The 21,558-nt window shown below is 40.4% G+C and overlaps 2 protein-coding genes across 2 annotated transcripts in view; one reads left to right on the top strand and one right to left on the bottom strand.

Moving 5' to 3' along the window:
• plekhh2 (pleckstrin homology domain containing, family H (with MyTH4 domain) member 2) overlaps positions 1 to 16,186 on the bottom strand; it is a 41,985-nt gene extending 25,799 nt beyond the window's left edge. The window contains exons 1-2 of the mRNA XM_079560564.1: positions 16,060 to 16,186; positions 13,374 to 13,501 (exon numbers count right to left, since the gene is read on the bottom strand). Of these exons, the coding sequence (XP_079416690.1) occupies positions 13,374 to 13,496 (123 nt within the window). The 5' untranslated portion in view covers positions 13,497 to 13,501; positions 16,060 to 16,186. The remainder of the gene's footprint in view (positions 1 to 13,373; positions 13,502 to 16,059) is intronic.
• Positions 16,187 to 19,188: 3,002 nt separating this feature from the next.
• Positions 19,189 to 21,558, top strand: part of thada (THADA armadillo repeat containing) — a 133,232-nt gene continuing 130,862 nt past the window's right edge. The window contains exons 1-6 of the mRNA XM_079560560.1: positions 19,189 to 19,285; positions 19,366 to 19,478; positions 20,554 to 20,684; positions 21,148 to 21,296; positions 21,380 to 21,412; positions 21,492 to 21,540. Of these exons, the coding sequence (XP_079416686.1) occupies positions 19,213 to 19,285; positions 19,366 to 19,478; positions 20,554 to 20,684; positions 21,148 to 21,296; positions 21,380 to 21,412; positions 21,492 to 21,540 (548 nt within the window). The 5' untranslated portion in view covers positions 19,189 to 19,212. The remainder of the gene's footprint in view (positions 19,286 to 19,365; positions 19,479 to 20,553; positions 20,685 to 21,147; positions 21,297 to 21,379; positions 21,413 to 21,491; positions 21,541 to 21,558) is intronic.

Below are 21,558 nucleotides of genomic sequence, written 5' to 3'. Positions count from 1 at the left end.
GAGAAGAAGAAGAAGAAGAGGACATAGAAGAAGGAGTAGGAGAGGGAGGAGAAGAAGAACGAGGAGGAGTAGAGGTAATAGAAGAAGGAGAAGAAGAAGAAGAAGGAAGAACCATTCATCCTGGTCTACTGTACATGTTTTTAGTGGTGGGTAAACTGCAGTACCCGGAGGAAACCTACGCAGACACGGGGAGAACATGCTAACTCCACACAGCACCACACATTAGGGCCAATGAGGGAGAATGACCTTGTTCAATGACACAACAACAGCCCAGATTTGAGAAGTTGGGGCAGAACCAGTCACCCCCCTTTAGTGGACTCTGGGCAGAATCGACGTTACTCCCTCAAAAGTGTTGCTCGTTGTTGCATAATGATGTGGAGGCGATAGGCCCATAAAGACTACAGGGCAGTTGTGTGTTGAATTCTGCGCTGGTTAAAACTGGCACCTCAGGGTCACACGGTCTTTCACACAGACTCCAGCATCAGACGAGTGCCCTGAAAACACAGTGGGAGCTGCATTCCTGCTAAATTTCTCGGCTCAGAGCGCTAGAAGTGGGAGAGACTCGGGCTGTGAAGCGTCAGCAGCTTCAGAGGGAGGCGCAGAGGAATGTGGAGAGAGCAAGAGAGAGACCACAGACAGATGAGTTTACACCCGACAGACTGCACCGAACGGCGGGACAAATGAGGCAGATTTAGTGGAGACACACAGGGGCACAGGGAATGAGCGCGAGTGTTGGGAAATGTCTTGTGAATTTAACCTCTTAACTCCCACCAGAACGGATCCCATTTTCTCCAGTTTGGCTTTACCCGAATCAAAAAGCTTCTTGGGAAAAAAAGCACCAAAACAGCCACGAAAAATGAGAAGAAAACAGGGATGTAAACGCAACAAAAAAGTGACAAAAACTCAACAAAAATGTGACAAAAATGTGACAAAAACTCAACCAAAATGTGACAAGAATTCAACCAAAATGTGACAAAAATTCAACAAAAATTCAACAAAAATGTGACAAAAAATCAACAAAAAAATGACAAAAATTCAACAAAAAAGTGACAAAAATTCAACAAAAAATGACAAAAAATCAACAAAAAATGACAAAAACTCAACCAAAAAAATACAAAAAATCAACAAAAATGTGACAAAAATTCAACCAAAAAATCACAGAAACTCAACCAAAAAATGACAAAAATTCAACAAAAATGTGACAAAAATTCAAAAATGTGACAAAAATTCAACAAAAATGTGACAAAAATTCAACAAAAATTCAACAAAAAAATGACAAAAACTCAACCAAAAATGACAAAAATTCAACAAAAATGTGACAAAAATTCAATAAAAATGTGACAAAAATTCAACAAAAATGTGACAAAAATTCAACAAAAATGTGACAAAAATTCAACAAAAATGTGACAAAAATTCAACAAAAAAATGACAAAAACTCAACCAAAAATGACAAAAATTCAACAAAAATGTGACAAAAATTCAATAAAAATGTGACAAAAATTCAACAAAAATGTGACAAAAATTCAACAAAAATGTGACAAAAACTCAACAAAAGTGACCAAAATAAAATAAAAAACACAAAAAAAGGTGACAGAACACAGCAACAACGCGAGGAAAAAGATCAGTTTTGTGGGTCTTAGCTTTCAAATGAGGTGTTACACAGGCCTATATAATAGCCAAAGAGGACAGAATGCATTTGGTTTAGTCGGGTGGTAAGAGGTTAATTTCTAAAACTAATCTTGATTCATACACACGATAAATAAGTGCTGCACATGTAAAGGCAACCTGTGGCCAGTCACTCAATTTTCCTTCAAAACAGAAACTCCAAAAGCACCACACCCAAACAAACACTCACTGTTTCCACACGACCTGCTCCGGACCAGGGAGGACTCACACCCATCACAAAGCAATTTCATACTGCAACACTAAACCGCTAACTATCTGTCAAACATTATTCTGCTGTGAAGTCTACGGATTGTCGCAAGATCTGAATGTTCAATCTCACAAAAATCCATTTTGAAGACGCTGGAGGTTTGGACCAGTCATGTCATTATATTGCAGTGAGTAGTTGGGTTATTTATACATTTACCGACAACAACAAGTGCATGTACTTTAACAACACGGTGACAGCGGTAACAAGAGCTACACAGACTTACAAACAAGTAACACATTTAGCTTTTATGATGATTTGATTTCCATTGTAGAAAGAGTGCCACGGGTGTGTTGTTCTCCTCCTAACCCACAACAGTCTTTCACCGTCTTATGGGAAGAGCTTAGAAATTAATCTGTCTTATTCTCCAGTGAACGTCCATTAGCCAGACTTAGCTATGAGTCTTGCCCAGATACCTCCTCGTTTGTCCCTTCCTTGTTATCTGTCAAAGGTGGCTACTTGGATGAGTTAAAGGTTGAGAATACATTTTGGTTTCCCCTAATAGTTGCTGCTTGTGTATTTGTTCTATGCCAGGGGTTTGCAACCTGCAGCTGGAACCGCTGCACGGTAGAGCTTGTGCTTCACAGCTTGAAGGTCCCGGGTTCAATTCCCACCTGGATGGGGCCTTTCTGTGTGGAGTTGGCATGTTCTCCCTGTGTCTGCGTAGGTTTTCTCCGGGTACTCCGGTTTTCTCTACCACTATAAACATGTACAATAGGTAAGGATGAATGAGAGTGTGTTTGAGAGTGCGCAAGGGGGACGACGGATGGAAATTAGCCCAAGGCTCCCACGGGAGGTGTGCCAGGCATGTCCTAGTGGGACAAGGCCTCGTGGAAGACCCAGGACACGCTGGTGGGACTATGTCTCCGAGCTGGCCTGGTGTCGCCTCGGGGTCCCCCCAGAACAGCTGGAGGAGGTGTGCGTGGATCGGGAAGTTTGGGCATCTCTGCTGAGACTGCTGCCCCCGCGACCCGGCCCCGGATAAAGCGGAAGAAAATGGATGGATGGATGGATGGATGGATGGCTACAATCCAGTGTGGCTTGTTTACATGCATGAGACCCATGTGTGTTCATTAACATGCACTGTCCCGACCAAATAAACCAATAAATAATAAAATAAACATGCTTTGTAATGGCCTCGGCAAAACAAAACAAAACACATTATTATTACAAACCATTTTTCTTTGGTGGAAGAAGGGGCAAAATAACTCTTTTGATAATGAAGGTTGCAGACCCCGTTCTATGCTTTCCTTTCAGGGTACAATGAGACACTAATTGGCATAATTTTCAAGAAAACTGGAATCATTTATAAACTGTTGACATTTACTGTACATTTTTAAATACTGACACAAACTGAAGACACTGTAAGATCACAAAAAGACTGAAAAGTAATCAAAAACAGATGAAGATTTGTGGTAGTAAACAAATTCCCTGTAATGGCCTTGTATTATTGGGTATTTATACTCTATAGGCCGTCCATGCATCAGTCATAGACTTTATATAGATCCTCTCTGCACCACAGCGACAGACCACATGTGGCTCAGGGGCAGATTTAGATGTGGCACCATGATTACAGGCTGCAGTGAGAGGAGGAGGCTACAGCTGCAGACTCTGTGCTCACTAAAGGGGAACGAGAGATGGATGAAATATTCGCGGGATGGACCTGCGCTGGAGGTATCCTAAATTTGGTTTGGTGAAGGGGTTAAAAATAAGATGAACAAAGTCTGGGTGTGTGTCACTTCCTGGACAACTCAAGGGAAAAGGAGCAATGACAGGTTCAAGGGTGGTCTGGTTTCAAATTAGTTTAGCTTTGGGTTTATTTTCTTAGCCGTATAATGGAATGGTTTTGTTAAAGTTCTCTCTTTTCATTCAACTCCTCCATTCTCAAATCTGAAAGGAAGAAAACATTTTAATGAATGATTTATAGTAGGCCAAATGGATGTCAGGAATTTCATGTGGATGCAATTTCCATCACAAGACTATAAGAATGTGGTAAACAGTGTCACACCACTTCCTGATTTGATTTCAATCTCATTCCCCGATCAACCACAAAAGTTGAAGAAGACACTAAACCAAGCTATTCCTGACCAACTGCTTAAAATCAAGAGGAGAGTTCAGAGACGTCCACAGGGCTGCTCTTGAAAGGTGAAGGGAAGCAGAGAGCATATTTTACTGAGAAGTTTCCCTTGCATAATGTGTTATGAGGTTCATTAAAATATGACTTATCGGCGGGGTGTGTTTAAGTGCAATTCTCAACTACATTTTGCGACAAGTCTTAAAGACATGGGCTGGCCCTGGAGCCACTGTGTATGTGCTTCACAAGTCAATGAAAAAGTCTAGATACAGTATGTCCTCTATTTAAAAATCATTGAAAAGCCTGTAGACTGAACCTCATGCTTATAATAAACACAAACATTTCATGTGTAAAACGTTTCTGCAAGTATCTCCACTATCAAGCTGTTCGTTGACATAAAGTCCTTTGCGGACACAGTGCAATGTTTGGATGGATGAGCCTCATTATATTCATAAACCCTGCTAATCAGAGATGTCAGTAAATACATTTACTTAAGTAAAGTACTTATAGCACTTTTTGAGGATCTGGACTTTGCTTGAGAAGTATTTTTGTTGAGAACTTATCACTTTTACATATTTTGAATTTTAAAACTTATAATGCAGATGTCAGAGCAGTAGGTGGCGCTGTGCAATTGTACTGTCAATGCCAATGACTTACGAGTTCCCATCATGTTACAGTAGATGCTTTCTTGGGATCAATCTTCATGTTTTTGGCTTTGAATATGTACTATATTCTGCAGCGAATACTTCAGTACTTTCACTAATAATATGAGAATTGAGTAATATGAGCAATTTTTTTGTCTTATTAGAGCGATACAGGAACTTTACAAACTTGTATTAGTTTAACTCATATTTCACCCTCATGCTGAAGATATGTACAGTGGACTCAAACTGGATTTAAAACATATGTGAATTGCACATCTAATAGCAGTGCTTTTCAGAAAAACACTACAGTTATTCTTTTCCAATATCGTTCAGCCTCAAAGCACTAACTCTGCAGCCGTCAGCTCTTTAACTCGGACCCAAAAGTTCAGGGTTCATTCCTGAAATTCCTGGAGCAGCGTCTGTGGCCGGCCTCCCCCTGAAACCGCCCTGTCCCACCCCTCCAGCCAGCTCACAATGATCCTCTGTGATATACGCACAGAGAGGAGGGATGACGGGGCTGAGGGAGGCAGGTAGGACTGGAGCAAGCTGGTACAACTGCAAAAACAGCACCAATGCGGTCAATGTTTAGCCTATAGCAAATAGCAAAACCGAAAAGTGTAAATAATTGTTATCAAAAAAGACAGAAAATGAAAGGCATTAGTGAGAAATGTTCAAGGAATAGGCCACCGTTTTTACATACTGAGATATGTTCTTACCTTAGCTTTGACGAGTTCTTTAGGACCTGTCTGATCTTCACCCGTGCCTTCAATCACGTAAACACAGCGCAGACGGCGTTAGCATTTAGCTTCTCCCTCTCTCCACTATAGCTCCAAAACAGGTCAAGATAGAAGCTACCAAGCTCTTCCACGTTTTCCCTATTTAAATATGGTTACGTGAAGTGTAGTAGTTCGAAATCCGCGCAGTAATCTTCACTTTACTGCGCAGTAATCTTCACTTTACTGTGTGGATGCCAAATTACTCGTGGTATTATTACGCCTTACAATATAGTTCCCCCTTTTATCCGCTTAGAAAATCCACATTGTTTAATCTTGTGTAATTATACTTTGTAGTGGAACACTTCACGTAACCATATTTAAATAGGGAAAACGTGGAAGAGCTTGGTAGCTTCTATCTTGACCAGTTTTGGAGCTATAGTGGAGAGGGGGAGAGGCTAAATGCTAATGCCGTCTGCGCTGTGTTTACGTGACTGAAGGCACGGGTGAAGATCAGACAGGTCCTAAAGAACTCGTCAAAGCTAAGGTAAGAACATATCTCAGTATGTAAAAACGGTGGCATATTCCTTTTATGAAAAAGTTGCGTTGACTGTGGAGATGCATCAGGCCCACATTACTGTATGTGTGTGGGGGCCCATGTGAAAAGAGAAATGCTTGGGATTCCACATAGCACTCTTCTATTCAGTACGGCTCGGTCAAAGAGGGGTTTCCACCGCAGTACTGCAGTTGTTGCATGGATGCACAGGCTAGAATAAACATTACTGAAGGAAAAACAGAATGCACAGAACAATCATAGACTGTATATATACAGTCCCCGTTTACCACAATGACCACGTTTGAGGGGGAAATCATGGCGGATTTACAGACTCCTCCTACCCAGCTCGGATGAAGCATGTTCCTAAAAAGGCCATCAGGGCGGGATCTTCACTGTAGACTCGGCCCTTGCGTGACGTGTAGTTTGCGCTGCTCCAATGCTAACAGTCTGGCACTCAATATTACGAGATTTAGAAAAAAAAATCTTACGAAAACCAGGCTGGTCACCTTAATTGTAACTAACCCAGCATTATCATAGGAGGAATATATAGCTGTAGAAAGTTTAAGAAAATTAGGGACCAGGCTCTGAAGTTGTTTTTCACGTGTCTAAAGTCCAATGCATTCCAATGGGGGACTAGCGGCTAGATGGAGGTATTTCAGCAATGGCGGCCTCTAGTGTCGTCGTCGCAAAGCAGAGCAGCCAGCGGCCATTGAGAACAATGTTGGCAAATAATACTTTTTGGTCGGGTTTATGGAGTTATTCATAAGTGCCAAGGAAAATACTACAAGAAAGAAGCAGCTAAAAGATAACTATGAAGGTAAGCTAAATGCTAATGTTGTGCTAACAGCGGCGAGATGCTAGCAGCGGCAGAGACTCTCTCCTCTGGCCAATCAGAGACCAGCAGTCTGTTTAGGATCAGTGCGCATTGGCCACGGCCTGAGGTCAGTCACAAAACTTATGCTTAGGCTTTTTGGTGGGGAAGTGGGAACGCTCGCCTCACAGGGCAGACCAGGCACTGGGCTGGGTAGGGCCTGCCAGTGGAAACACGCCACAAGTGTTATCAATTGGAACCGATCCTGCAGCCTCTGACTTATCAAGCAAACACCCCATGAGCTAAAGCTTCAGGAGCAAGTGGTCTAAATCATAAAACTCCTAAATTAAGTCCCAGCATGGCCTCTACAAGTAGGGACTGGCTCATATTTTAACCTCTTATTCTTCTGGCAACGGGAGGAGGGCGGGATTGTTGTGAAATGATTAGTCGCAGACAAAGCTTCATGGATGAAAGGTAAAATGTTTAACGTTTAACTATTAGATGATGGTTTTAGATTCAGTATGATGAAAACTATACTGTGACCGAAAGGACAAGATCGCGAATCCAAGCGGCCGAAATGAGTTTCCTTCGCAGGGTGGCTGGGCGCACCCTTCGAGATCGGGTGAGGAGCTCAGTTAACCGGGAGGAGCTCGGAGTAGAGTCGCTGCTCCTTCACGTTGAAAGGAGCCAGCTGAGGTGGCTAGGGCATCTGTTCCGGATGCCTTTGGTCGCTTCCCGCGGGAGGTGTTCCAGGCATGTCCTAGTGGGACAAGGCCTCGTGGAAGGCCCAGGACACGGTGGTGGGACTATGTCTCCGAGCTGGCCTGGTGTCGCCTCGGGGTCCCCCCAGAACAGCTGGAGGAGGTGTGTGTGGATCGGGAAGTTTGGGCGTCTCTGCTGAGACTGCTGCCCCCGCGACCCGGCCCCGGATAAAGCGGAAGAAAATGGATGGATGGATGGATGGATGGAAAACTATACTATATATAGAAGGACAAATACAGCGCTGGATTTCGTGCACGAAACAGGATTCTATCACTAACAAAAGACCGATTTCCACCTTCAATAACACTGAACACTTGATTTATTACTATATACACATTCTTTGATAATCTGAGAAACATTAGACAGTTACTATAAAAGTTCAATATTTGTCTGCAAACTTTCTTGAATATACTTTTTGATAATAAATGTGAAAATAAGCCCTTTCCATGTATGATCCTTTAAAGTCTTGTCTTCATTCCTGATCTCTTTCCTATTGTTAGTTCAGGCAGACGGTGTGAGCGCACATTGATAAAATATCTCAGTAAATCTAACACACATAGACCTTTTGTTACAGCTGGACGCTCGATACGCCAAAACAAACGTCCCTCCTAAAACATCCTGCAGACTTCATATCAGTGTGTGCTAAAATAAAAGTGTAATATTTTAAGTGAATTGAAAAATGGGGCACAGTTCGAAAAAGTGGCTGACCTTTTTGCTCGGGCTTCCTGCGCAACACACTCTCAGCGCCTGTTTAAACTCGACTTCCTCCCGAGAGACACGCTTCGATTTTCATTTATTTGGACTTTTTTAGGCTGAAGATCTTTTAAGTTTCACGGGGTTTCGTCATCTCCTTGAGCAACTTTCATTAACGAATTTATACATGTACTTCATTTTGTTCATTGCTGTTGTTGGAGGACTTACTTATATTCTTTTCACTTTTCCCGCTCCAACTTTGATACCGATCTTTGGGTTTTGACAATCTGCCTCCATCCGATATAACAACCGATACCACTGCAGAGACTCTTAACCTAACATTTTCTCCAGTTCAGCTTTACCCAAATCTAAAAGCTTATGTACTACAGGCCAGAGAAACTCCTCATTTGAAAGCAAAGACCTACAAAACTGATCTAGAAGGATCTTTTTCCACGTTGTTGTCGTTTTTTTGACATTTAGTTTCATTGCTTTTTTTGTTGCAATGTTGTCACATATTTGTTGTTTATGTCACTTTTATGTCTCTTTTTCATTACTTTTACTTTTTCATCACATTTTTGTCACTTTTTTATCACTTCTTCCTCATATTTTCGTCACTTTTTCATCACATTTTCATCACTTTTTCATCACTTTTTCATCACATTTTTTATCACAATTTTGTCACATTTTCGTCACTTTTTTGTCACTTTTTCCTCACTTTTTTTTGTACATTTTTTCAAAATTTTCAAGACTTTTCTGTAATTTTTTGCCACATTTTTGTAATTTTTTGTAACTTTTTTGTTATTTTTTTGTCACTTTTCTGTTGCTTTTCTTGTCACTTTTTTGTTTGATTTTTATGAGTTTTTCATCCTCCTTTTTGTCTAGTTTTTGTTGCTATTTTGACACTTTTTTCAAGAAGCCTTTAGATTTGGCCAAAACTGGAAAAGATGTGCTCTGTTCAGGTGGGGGTTAAGAGGTAAAACCAAGACCGGAACTCACCAATAGAATAAAAAGTAGTGGTACAAGGACAAGTTCAAGCTAACCTGAATCCAATGGTGAAAGTCAGAAATAGTCAAATCTGTTTCTCCCAGCTATCTCTCACAGACCCTCGCGCACATCCCATTTATTCACTTGAGTTCATTAGCTCGTCTCAGCCAGAGTTCATAGCGAGACAGAGTTAACAGGATGGAAGCCAAAGCTAACCATGCGCTAATTTAGCCTCTGATTTCCTGGTTCGCGTTGGAGGAAAAGTTGCGTCTACAATGTGGATCTATGATGCCAAAAGAAGTTAACCCTACTACAAAAGAATAAAAACATTACAGCTCACTGGTGTCCGTCTGTGGCCAGAGATCTTTGGCGTTGCTGATGAAGCTTCTTGGATACAATACAACTAGCTTAACATTTATAACAAGAAGGGTTGTTCTAGCCAAAAGAATTCATAGATTTTTTTCCCCCTTTTCTCATATTGATCAATCACAATTTTCAATTTGATTTGGCAATATAAAAATAAATAAATTTAGCCGATTCCTGAACTTGGACATGTTTTAAGCCCATACAATAAAAAAAACCCAAACTAGGTTCTGTTTCTGCCAAATGAATGGCTGTAAACCTGACCATTATTAACTCCATGACGATAATTGAGATTTACCAAAGTAGATATTACAATTTCTATCACATTAATTTCTTACCCAGTCCTGTAAAAAACGTCTATTGTAAAGTGAGGTCAGCTGCACCACAACGATCCACCATAATCATTAAATAAACAAACTGCTCTTGCTGCTCTGTGAGATACGAGGGGGATTCTGCGCTGACGTATGGGACCCATGCACTGCTTTAAAACAACAAGCTCTGACTCAGCCACAGCCCCGGGACAGAAACACAGTGGGAGGACTTTTGACGGGACGAGCTCACAGCATCGGGAGGTCAACCCACGGCCCACGCCAGGTCAAAAGTCGTTCAGCAGCACCAGAGCTTTAAAAGACTCTTAGTAATTATCCAAAAATGTGACATAGAGGCAACAAAATAATAAAGACATGCACAGATATGAGTATAAATGGCTGCTTCTTTGTGTGTAACAATAACTGTATGAACAGTGTCTATCGACTGACTTCACATTTACAGGATCACCTAAGGACATCCTTGTGTTGCTGTGTTTTCCTGTAAAAAAAAAAAAAAAGTCTACTGAACTGTGGTTGAACTCAGGGCAAGTAAATCAGAGGGAGATGAAAGGATTACAGCAAATCGACCACAAATCTCACCGACTTCACGCTGAGATGAAGCACAAGAGGAACTAGAGGAGGGAAAATCCAGACAGCAAAACACTAGAGGGAAATGCTAAAGACAGGTTTAAAAAGTAGGATGAAATTAAGCTAGAGTTATAGGCTACAAAAAATATAAATATGTAGCTGCAATATTTCTGAATAAAGAATTGAGATGGCGATTATATCAGCACTTTTCAACAGAAGAGAAGACTGAATATGCTCAACTGAAACAATACATTTCAGAACATGTTTGTAGAGTTTTACTGTATGGGATAGCAGGATTTAAAATAATAAGACCTCATGGAGACCGGATATTGAGTTGTTTTGAAAGGATTTATGAGCTACTGTGTATGTACAGAAGTGACGTGTGACTTCAGACTGGACTCTTTTGTTTCCTGTGCAGAGGTGGGTAGAGTGGCCAAACGTTTATGTAAAAGTAAATTGTTGTGACACATATAATTGCTCAAGTAAAAGTTTAAAAAAAAATACTTGGAGAAAAGGTTAGTTGAGTAATGTGAGTAACAGTTTGAGCGTTAAAGTTTGATTTATGGACCAGTCGTGACAAAAGGTGTGAGAAACAATGAAATAATGTGAAAATCGAAAAGAAAATGCCATAAGAACATATACAATAAAAGCATTCTTCACATTAATGTACACATGAAACACAAAATGCATCTGATGCTTTTGTCACTTAAAGATTTACTCACAGTGGAAAAAGTAACTATTCTGTTTTGAGGATTTAGCTGTAGAGTGCTAACAATCCAGACCATTTTTCATGATATTTGTAGCACCACAGCGTAGTCCATGTTATAGCTATGGACACATACTATAGCTCGTTTGAAAGACGAGACTCTAAGCTCTCCATAGGTGAAAACAGTTTAATTCTAAATGCCTCGGTTCCTGAGAAATTTAAGCTAAACAGAGGCTAATTTTGATCAAAATCAATGTTTTTTTTTCTAGATTCTGATAATGTGTGTTTCTTCTCGTCTCTCCTCCTTTCTGGAAAGATACTAACATTATGGGAAGAGGCAAGTGCCTAAATATGTTTGTTTCAAGTCCATTTTCAAGGACAACATTGTTGACACATTTTGAAACACAGCGTGTTATCGATCGCTCATTAAGCAGCTGGGATTGGCTTGGATGAAATGTAAATGAAATGAAAGCATGTTAAAATTTCGTAAAGGTGCACATGTTAATGTAAAAAATGTGTGTATGTAATGTACATTGAACTCGGAATAAACAATCAATCAATCAATCACTATCACATTATCGTGTGTTCTCGGATTGAAGACTTTAACAGGATGTTTCTCAGCCGTCCATGGACCGATTTTAACTATTTAAAAACTCAGAGAAATTGTTAAAATCTCAACTGTTTCGATCTGTTTCTGCTTTGCTTTGTCAAACGTGCTCCAGAGAGCGAGAGAGAAGTGTTGACTCTACAGTTTTGCTGTGCAACACCATGCCCCTTCGGGCAAAAAAAAAAAAAGAAACGCAATATTATGAAATGTCCAGATCGTGAAGTTTTTGATCGTTATTATTTCATTTCTGTTCATCACAGAGCTACCAAAATCACACAGAAGGTGTATTAGAGTGTCTAGTTTAGCAAAAAAACAACAACAACAACAACAAAAACCCCCAGCAAAAACGACTTTTTGGCACTCAATGTGTTAATTATAATTATCAAGTACAAGTTAAAAGTACCGAATGATAAAACTACTCAAAGAAGTGTCAACTACTACTCTTGTTGCTGCGTAAGTAATTCATAATCCAACCATATACAAGGGATTTGTTTTTATATTACAAGGGCTTGGGACTGGAACAAAGCGTAAACTGGCATGTTAAATCAGGATTCTTAACGTTACAAAGTCTTATTTATTTATTTTTTCAGCACTGCAGGAGAAGACACCTGGAGTTTACAAACTTGAAATGTGCTTAAATTTACAATATGTTCCACGATAAACCCACTCCTAACCCGCTCTTGGCCCCAACTGCACCGGTTTGTTTTGCGTCCGGTGGAGCTGACTGTGCTTCTGCAAAGGACTGGAGCTGGCGGAGTCCCATGATGCTTTGCGTGTGGAGCCCTGTGGTCAGACGCTGTTTACATTTTGCTTTAATCAGGCTCGTCCCCAGAGAGAGCTCAGAACTGGGGCAGTTTGGACCAGAGTGCTCCAGCTGTGGGTCAGGCCACACCGCTCTCTCCACTACGACTACGGAATCACGTGGATGGAAAGATCACTATTTTTATTCGCTTTCGTCATGTCGCCAGTGACTCTGAGCTGGATTGCAGACAATGATGGTGACAAGTATCCATTATCTCATACTAAACTCAAAATATTCTCAAACCTTCATGTCAACCTCGTCTTGTTGTTGTTATTGATATTTACAGTATAAAGCTTGAAAATCAATGTTGTTATTTTAGACAGAAGATAAACAGATAATTGGCACAGGAAGGGAATCCACCATAATCTCATAATAATCAAGCTATGATATCCACATCAAATGTCTACACAGTGAAATGAGAGATATTACGGCATCTCTGTATGGAAGTAGAAACACCAGAACAAGCTTCAGATGAAAAATAGAATCATTTAGAACAAAGGTGTCCAAACTGTTAGCATATGGGGCTCTATATAGACATTTACATGGCACTGAGGGCCACAGATCAGTTGTAAATGCAGTGAAACATTCAACTGGGTCTATTTAAGAGAGGTTTTAGCCTTTATTTAGACATGGACGCTTAATGCAGTTTTGTTTCACAGGAAAATGTTAGTTTACGCCGCTATCAGCATGTACAATGACTAGATTTGCAATATCTGACATGTGTGCCAACTCAACAAGAAGCTTGAGGGCCACCAAAAATTGGTCTGAGGGCCACATCCAGCCCCCGGGCCACACTTTGGGAACCACTGATTTCGAGGTTTCCCACACTGACCTTGTCTGCAGTGAGCTCTCGGATCTTGATGATCTGGACTCTGAACTTCATGAGCAGAGCCTCCAGGACTTCACACTTCTCCTTCCAGTCCTCAGGACTCATGGCTTCCTCGCCCTCCGCCATCGCAGCTTGAAAACACAATTACAATTCAGATAAGTGCACAATAAAAACAGAACAATGATCTAACCTCTGTTGCTTCATTCCATTTTTTACACCATAAAATGCTATATTAATATTGTTTGTTTGTTAGTTTGGATACTTTATTGTCCCCCGTAAGACCCGTAAGGAGCAGAGGTCGACGGCCTGGGGACCCATCTCAGAGATGTGGAGCCAGGCTGATGGTCAGAATCACCTGGCCGGAGGATTCACCTATTGCACATGTTTTTAGTGGTAGGGGAAACCGGAGAACCCAGAGGAAACCTACGCAGACACGGGGAGAACATGCAAACTCCACACAGAAAGGCCCTGTCCTTGTGGGAATCAAACCCAGGACCTTCTAGCTGTGAAGCAGAGGTGCTAACTGCTGCGCCACGGTAGATTATATCATCCTTATGCAAATATTTTGAGTTATCGGGAGAGTGGGGCTGCCCTTCTGGACAGAGCACTGTTAACTAAAGCTGGAATGCCTGATTTTTTCCCCCCCTGTTTTTCAACCAAGAATGAAGGTAGTGAAGGTAGTGAAGGTAGTGGGAGCTTTAGATGTTAACTTGGACAAATTAAAAAAAAAAAAATTGTCACATTAATGTTGGGCAATTCAGAGATTAATTGAGCTGAAAACACCAGTAAAAGCAATTTTGACGATGATGTCATAGTGTGTGGGTTTATAAGGTCATTAACTTACATTTTCCAGGAAGAGAGGAAAATCTGTGGGTGTTTTCTGTTCTGATGTTTTGGCTCCGGTTTTCACATGAATTTTTCCACTATCACTGGACACATGTGCGCTATCACTGCACTTCCAAAGCAAAATAAAAACAGCTCTACAGCTCTCGTCCACAACAGGGCAAACTTTCCCAGCAATTAAACATTAGATTTCGATGGACGCTGCATGGGAGGCAGATGAGGTCTGATAGAGAGAAGCACTGGTTTTTCATATGTCGCAACCTGTCATTAGGAGCCTGGCATCCTCACAAAGACACTCAGACATGTGCAGGACGGCCATAAACGGGTTATTTCTGTGTGCTGCGGTAAACAGTGGAGCGGCCAATGAAAAAGAGTCACTCTCACAAAACACCAGAGAGGGAAGGCGGACAACGCACAGCGGAGAGCAAATATTGTACGACGAAATGTCCAAAAACCCCGATCAGTCAACAAATCCTCCAAACTCCGTTGTACTGTCAGTAAACGAAATAAGGTGACTATGAAAACATTCGTAAACATCAGCTGTATATGCCAAGCTCTACGTAATTTCTACAGAGCATTTCCATATGAACGCAAGTATAGCACTAATCTAAACTGTAATGTGTAGCTCAGACATATTGATATCCTCCGCCTTTTCACCTGGCCTCTCTGTTGTCCAAACGTGACTGTTTTATGATGAATGACCGCGTTTGGTGGACGCTCCTGAAGCCTGACAGTGTGTCTTTCATTCAGCCACTTCCTGTGAGTAAAGCCCTGGCCTGAAGGCTCTGTGTGAAAGAGGCCTCGCCGGTTTGTGTTGGGCTTACACAGCTACAGTCAGACGCTATATTGGGACAATTGTGTTGCATCTGACCAGAGTAAAAGCTACATTTCACAATCTCTTTCAGGCTATGCCCTGATAGAGAGAAGTAAACTGTGAAGGAGTGAGCACAGAAAGAGTTGAGAAAAGTAACATCGTCTTTATTATGGCCAGATTTTTGTAGTTTAGTAGCAGTTTATTCGACAACTTTGTTATCAACACACCACATCACTAAGACTGAATCCATCTATTTGGTTTCACTTTCACAAAACTTTATTACTACTATTAAATGCTAATACTATGCTGATACATTTAGGTCTACATAGTTCTCTGATTGTCATTGTCCATGAAGACAGAAAACACATTTAGCTATTTTACTGTAACTTCTCACAAGCACAAACTCGTGACCCAAGTAAATACTCAAGTAAAAGTAAAAAAGTAATTGGTGAAAATAGTTAAGGATACTGAGAAACTGTTTCATGGTACAAGTTTTTGTGTTGTTCTAAGACAGATAAATCATGAATAAAAATACACCATATATTTTTTATAGATAAAAGACATGCTTGACGGGACAAACAACAATTAAGGTTTGAATTTATTAAAGTTTGATTCATTTTCAAAAGTCAACAAGCTTCTGTCACTTTTACCTTTTCTGGAAATCAAAGGCTCACAAAACGATTTACTCAAGTAAGGCCTACTTCAAAGCAGTATTACTCAAGTAGTATAAGTAAAAAGTAATCCTACGTGATTAAACTACTCCAAGAAGCAGAACTAAAGAAGTTACTCAGTTACATGTGAACTACTTGAGTAAATGTAACTGAGCAGCAGCCTGTCTGAACTACCCACCTCTTGTTTTTTTTATTTTGTAGAAAATAAAAAGGGGACAATTGGAGCCCTCTGTTCAGCTTTATAGGCAGAGATCTACTAAGCCTAGATTGTATGAAATGAATCAAACTCGCCTCTCAGTGTTCTACTGAATGACCCTGAAAAGCTCGTTTTCTTGATCAAATTAAACAAGCGTCAACTTACCCTGAACGGTTCAAAGCAGAGACTGCACGCGCAGCTTCACGTCATGTCGAGTTTCCACTCGTGCGGGCTTCTGTTTTTATTTCTGTCCAAAGTTTCCTAAATCGCGACCAAGCGGTGACTTTCTGCCTTTCCCAGCGGTTTTCATTCCAGCTCTGGGCAAAAAGTTAGTGATGGAGGAGGCGGGCCTGCACGAAGAGCGAGCCAATCATGTGCGTAGAAGGCGGGTCTGGGAGGAATTGACGTGTAAAGCTACCAATCAGAGAACGGAGCGCTTTTTCATGCCGCCTGGAGCTGTCTGTGAAACGTGCGGGATAACATCAATCATTTCTTCATTTAGCCCATCAAAATCAATAGTTTTTAAAGGGATGTATCTATTTGGAAGATGTGTAGCTCATGTGAAATTGACTTCACCTTAACAGTGAGGCCATGCATTTGTGCATCATTGTAAGAATGTAGAAGGCCATACCGCCTATGCTATGCCCAATCCCGTCAGACCTTGGAAGCTAAGCAGGGAAGGGCCTGGTCGGTACTTGGATGGGAGACCGTTTGGGAACACCAGGAAGCCTAGCGAATGTAATGCGTGAGTGAGTGAGTGAGTGAGTGAGTGAGTGAGTGAGTGAGTGAGTGAGTGAGTGAGTGAGTGAGTGAGTGAGTGAGTGAGTGGCGGTGGTCAGAGGGGCCGATGGCGCAGACTGGTTGCCTCGCTTCAGTCAGTCTACCTCAGGGCAGCTGTGGCTACAATAGTAGCTTACCACCACCGAGTATGGAGTGAAGGAATAGTGCAATGTAAAGCGTCTTTTAGTGTCCAGAAAAGGGCTATATAAAACCAATGCATTATTATTATTATTATGTATCAAACGTTTCGTTTTGATAAAACAAATACTTACAAATTAACCTCTTAACCCCTGCCTTAACAAAGTGCATTCTCCAGTTCAGCTTTACCCAAATCCAGAAGGTCACAGCCTATAGGCCAATAACGCCTCATTTGAAGGCTAAGACCTACAAAACTCATATAAATGTTTTTTTTTTGTCACTTTTTCACAACTTTTTTATCATGTTTTTGTCACTTGTGTTGCATTTTCATGATGCTCTTTTCAAGAAGCTTTCAGATTTGGTCAAGCTGGAGAAAATGTGGCCAGTTCAGATGGGGGTTAAGAGGTTAACACTTAGAATATAGATAACAACGCCTAAGTCTGAACAAATAACTTTGCCTTGTAGAATGATCATTTAACAATTTTGATCCGTAAATTTGGTAAATTTGGACATGTATTATTTTTAAGCGATGCCTATGGTTCATTATGCACTTTTAAGCTCTGTAGCTCCAATTAAGTGTGCTAAAATGAGAAAAGTTAGGACTTTATTTATGTCACATAAGAGAAACTCACTTTACACCAGCTCTCAAGAACACTGTTTTAAATTGCTATCCCCAATCACAGGAAATAAACAATGAAATATGCATAACAAACATGGTGCAAATAGAGCTCCTTGTCATGGCAGTACATCATGAACCAACTACACCTGAGGTTGCATACTTTTAAAAGTGCAGTGGCAATAATGCACCCCTGCAGATCCATATCTGGTTTTCAGAATCAGAATCAGAATATCTGAATTATTTTATTGCCTATTGATAGCATTATTTTATTGCCTATTGTTGTCTAGATCGAACGAAGGAACCCGGGTGAATCTCTCCTTCTGTGGTTCTCCCCAAGGTTTCTCTTTTCTCCTGCCGGGTTTTTGAGTTTTTCCTTGCCGTGCTGGACAGTCTAAGGACAGGGGACGCCCACGCCGCTCGTCACTACCTGCTGCCGACGCTTATTGGACATTATATTTGCCTGGATTCACCTGAACTTTAAATTGTCATATTTATTGCTCTGTTTTATTGCCTTAATGTTTGGTGCAGCCCTGTGAGGCGACTTCTGTTGTGATATTGGGCTATACAAAACCAAACCAACTTAAACTTAGCAGTGCTTAATTTGTTGTAGTAGTAGTTTCAGAAACACTTTTGGTCTGATGTGATGGATTCGGGGAAAAGGTCAAAACATTCGTCGGAACACTCATTAAACACCAAATATTTTCCGTATCCTTTACGCTGAAAAACTGAAAATTGGGGGAATCAAATTAAAGCACTGATTGTTAGTGAACAGGTTCACAAACTAGGAATTTCTTTTCAGTTCAATCGTGCATCATGAAACATAACACATAACTTAGATAAATAAATCATAAGAACTTTAAAACAATAAGACTATAAGGGCATGCATGAAGAAGATTAAAATAAAATATAATAAAGAAAACAACAATTTGACACAAAACAACAGTGTGCAGGTGGATTAAGTGTTAGCAGCAGATGTGAGCATGGACCACATAGTGCAATAGAGCAGTGCAAATGTCTGGAGCAGGCCATTATGTTCATGAGTTGTTGGGTCTTGTTTTGTTTGACTCATCAGTAAACTTGATATTACTTCCTCAAGTCTGTTCCATGTGCCAAGAAATCACACATGGTCTCTATTTGTTTCCTATAATCTGGGGTGGTCAGTTTTCTAATCCTGATTATTATTATTTTGGGTGTAGCACTCATTATGCTACACCTGCCTTTCCACTCCCGTCCAGCAGGTGGCGCTGCAGACTCTTTGACTCCTGTTTTGGTCCGTAGAACAGCTGAGAGGAGGAAATACAACACTGCACATGCTCGACTCCGGTGAGTGAAGCTACAGATGTTTTACTGAGCGATAAACTTCTTATTTTATCTTTTCCTTTTGATGCAAACATGCCGGTTTCCCCCACTGCATTCAGTCTGTCCACTGTCCTTTAATTGTGTTCCGAAAAATGAGTGAAAAACGAGTGCTAAGTGAGGTAATGTGGCCAAAGTGAACTATCAATGTATGGAAAAGTGATGACAGGAGTGACAGTGGGCAGTGAGGCATTCATAGTTATCGTATTTTGCGGTGCTTTGAATGACAAAGTTGTACAATGTCTGAAATACGTGGGATGAAATGGGGAAATGTTATGAATGGGTGGTTAACCTGCCTTTTTTTGAATGGCAAAGAAGATCTAGCAATCTAGCAATGAAACAACCCTGCCTTTTGTGTTGTATCCTAGTAAAAGTAAATGTATCATCTTTATTTTGTACCAGGTGCTAATCTATAATCAATAATCATGGTGGTGAAAAAGAAGACGGCTAAAGTTGAGGCTGTGGTGCTGGATGAAGAAAAGCTTTCAAAATTAATAGGTATAATTTTATGTCTATTATTTCAAAGATTAACCTGAACGTGTTGTCATTTGTTTAACATTACTTTATGCTGTTTGTAGCATCCCTGTCTGTGGAAGGACGGGGAGAGGATGAGGTGCAGAAACTTGCTCAGACTCTGCAGTCTTGTTTGGAGCTCACGGACCCAGTGCAGCAAATCCAGCTAGTCAAAAAGGTAATCATGCTTTGAGTAGTAGACGTAAGCCTAGATCTTTCTTTTTGTCATAGAGCTTAATGGGAACCCACCTGTTTTCGGATTTTAAACTGCAATATAGTTTTAAATATAGATTTGTATATTTAAAAATTGGCCATGAATGAAAACCTCTGGTGAATATACAGTTGTACAAGTGGATTATCTCTCATAGTTTTCCATTATACAATCTGACACTACGGCACCAACGTTCTTTCCATTTTACCCAGTTTGGTTTGGTTTATGACAGGGTGTCCAACCTTTTTTTTTACCCTGTGAGCTACTTTTACTTAACCTCTTAACCCCTACCTGAACCGAGCACATTTTCCTCTATTTATCTTTATGCAAATCTAAAAGCTTCTTAAAAAAAGTGTCAAAACAATGACGAAAACGAAACAAATGATTAACAAAAACGTGACTAAAATGAGACGAACACTTGACAAAAAAGTGACACAAACGTGGTGAAAAGACAGCAACAATTTGGTGAAAACTCGACATTAATGTGGTAAACATGCGACAATGAAAAAAGCAATGAAAAATTAAATGAAAAAGCAACAAAACCCACAAAAACATGACAAAAAAACGACAAAAAAAGAGGAAAACACATCAAAAATGCTTCAAAATTTTGACACAAATGCGGCGACAACGTGACAAAAAAAGTTATGATCACTTTTGTAAGTCTTAGCTTTCAACTGAGGCGTTACCCGGTTGCTCTCCAGTCGAGAAGCTTTTAGATTTGGGTAAAGCCGGACTGGAGAGAATGGGCTCGGTTCAGGCGGGGGGTAGGAGGTTAACCAAAATGGCAGAGAGCTCTTTATGCTTCAAAGACACCTGTGACTTCAGTTGAGTTCACCCTTGTGAGTTTAAGAAAATGGCTCGAGGTTTTATTTTATACTTAACTATTATTTCCCTCAATGTTTTTCGATTGGGTCCTAAAATGTGACTTATCAAGCAATTGCAGATACGTGGAAAGTATTACTTGGAAGAAGCTGAAGTGAAACACTGGCAGCTCCTGGTCATCAGAATCATAATAAAAGTGATTGTGTCTGTTTTGTTGAAGGCAGGAGCACAGTTGGAGGTACTGATCGTGGACCAGCCTGACGGGCCTCTGCTTGGAGCCTGTCTGCACACACTGGCTTTAGTTTACACATCACTGCAGCCCAAGAACCCTTTAAGACGAGCTGTTGCAAGGTAATATATTATTAATACATGCCTTTGACCTGGATAATGTTTATGCCATTTCTTTTAATGCACAGTACTTTATAATCTCAATTAGGTCTGCACTATTTACACTCTTTTTTTCCTGACAAGACTTATGATTTATGTTTAAAAGTCGAGATTGAGTGCTCATTTTAAACATTTACCTTGGAAATAAGACTGAAATTAAACGAACCGCTAAACTAACAAGAATTGCATACTTTACGCATTTGTTTTTAGGACGTCTCAACAACAGGGTTATCATATTTTACAGAAAACAAATTCCAATCTAGAGGTTCTTGTTCATTTAATTTAGTTTAGACTATGTTAACCAAATTAACTACAGCCTTTGCAAATTGCGACCATAAAAATCTGTGTTTTCGATTCGCTATGAACTGTAGTGCTCTCATCTTAACAGTACCGCTTGTAACGTTGTTGTGCCGCCCTTGTCTCTCAGTGCCTTAGGTTCAGTCCCAGCCAGGTTAATGAAGTGCACAGTGGATTCTTTATCATCTTGCCTCAATGACCTTGTGTCCGACTCACCTTCAGACCAGTTCCCACACAATGTAGATACAGTTGCTGCTTGCCTCGATGGCTTCCCAATTGGTATTTATTATTGCTCGTAACATTTCTTATAACATTTAATCTTGGAAATAAATTAAAAGAGCACACCTCTCTCTTTTTTGTAGGTGAAAAGTGTATTAACAAGCTACTGCCTGAGGGTGAGTTAATTCTTTTACATTTTACCAAATTGTATTTATACATCTGCCAACATATTTCTGATTTTTGTCCAATTTGTAGTGCTGCAGTTTCTTTATACAGGCTTGAGGACATTTCTCCACCAGAACAGGTTGGCTTATCAAAAATC

The sequence above is a fragment of the Gobius niger genome, assembly GCF_951799975.1.
Source record: "Gobius niger genome assembly, chromosome: 7".
NCBI classification, from domain to species: Eukaryota; Metazoa; Chordata; class Actinopteri; order Gobiiformes; family Gobiidae; genus Gobius; species Gobius niger.
This window is presented reverse-complemented; position numbering and strand designations above follow the sequence as displayed.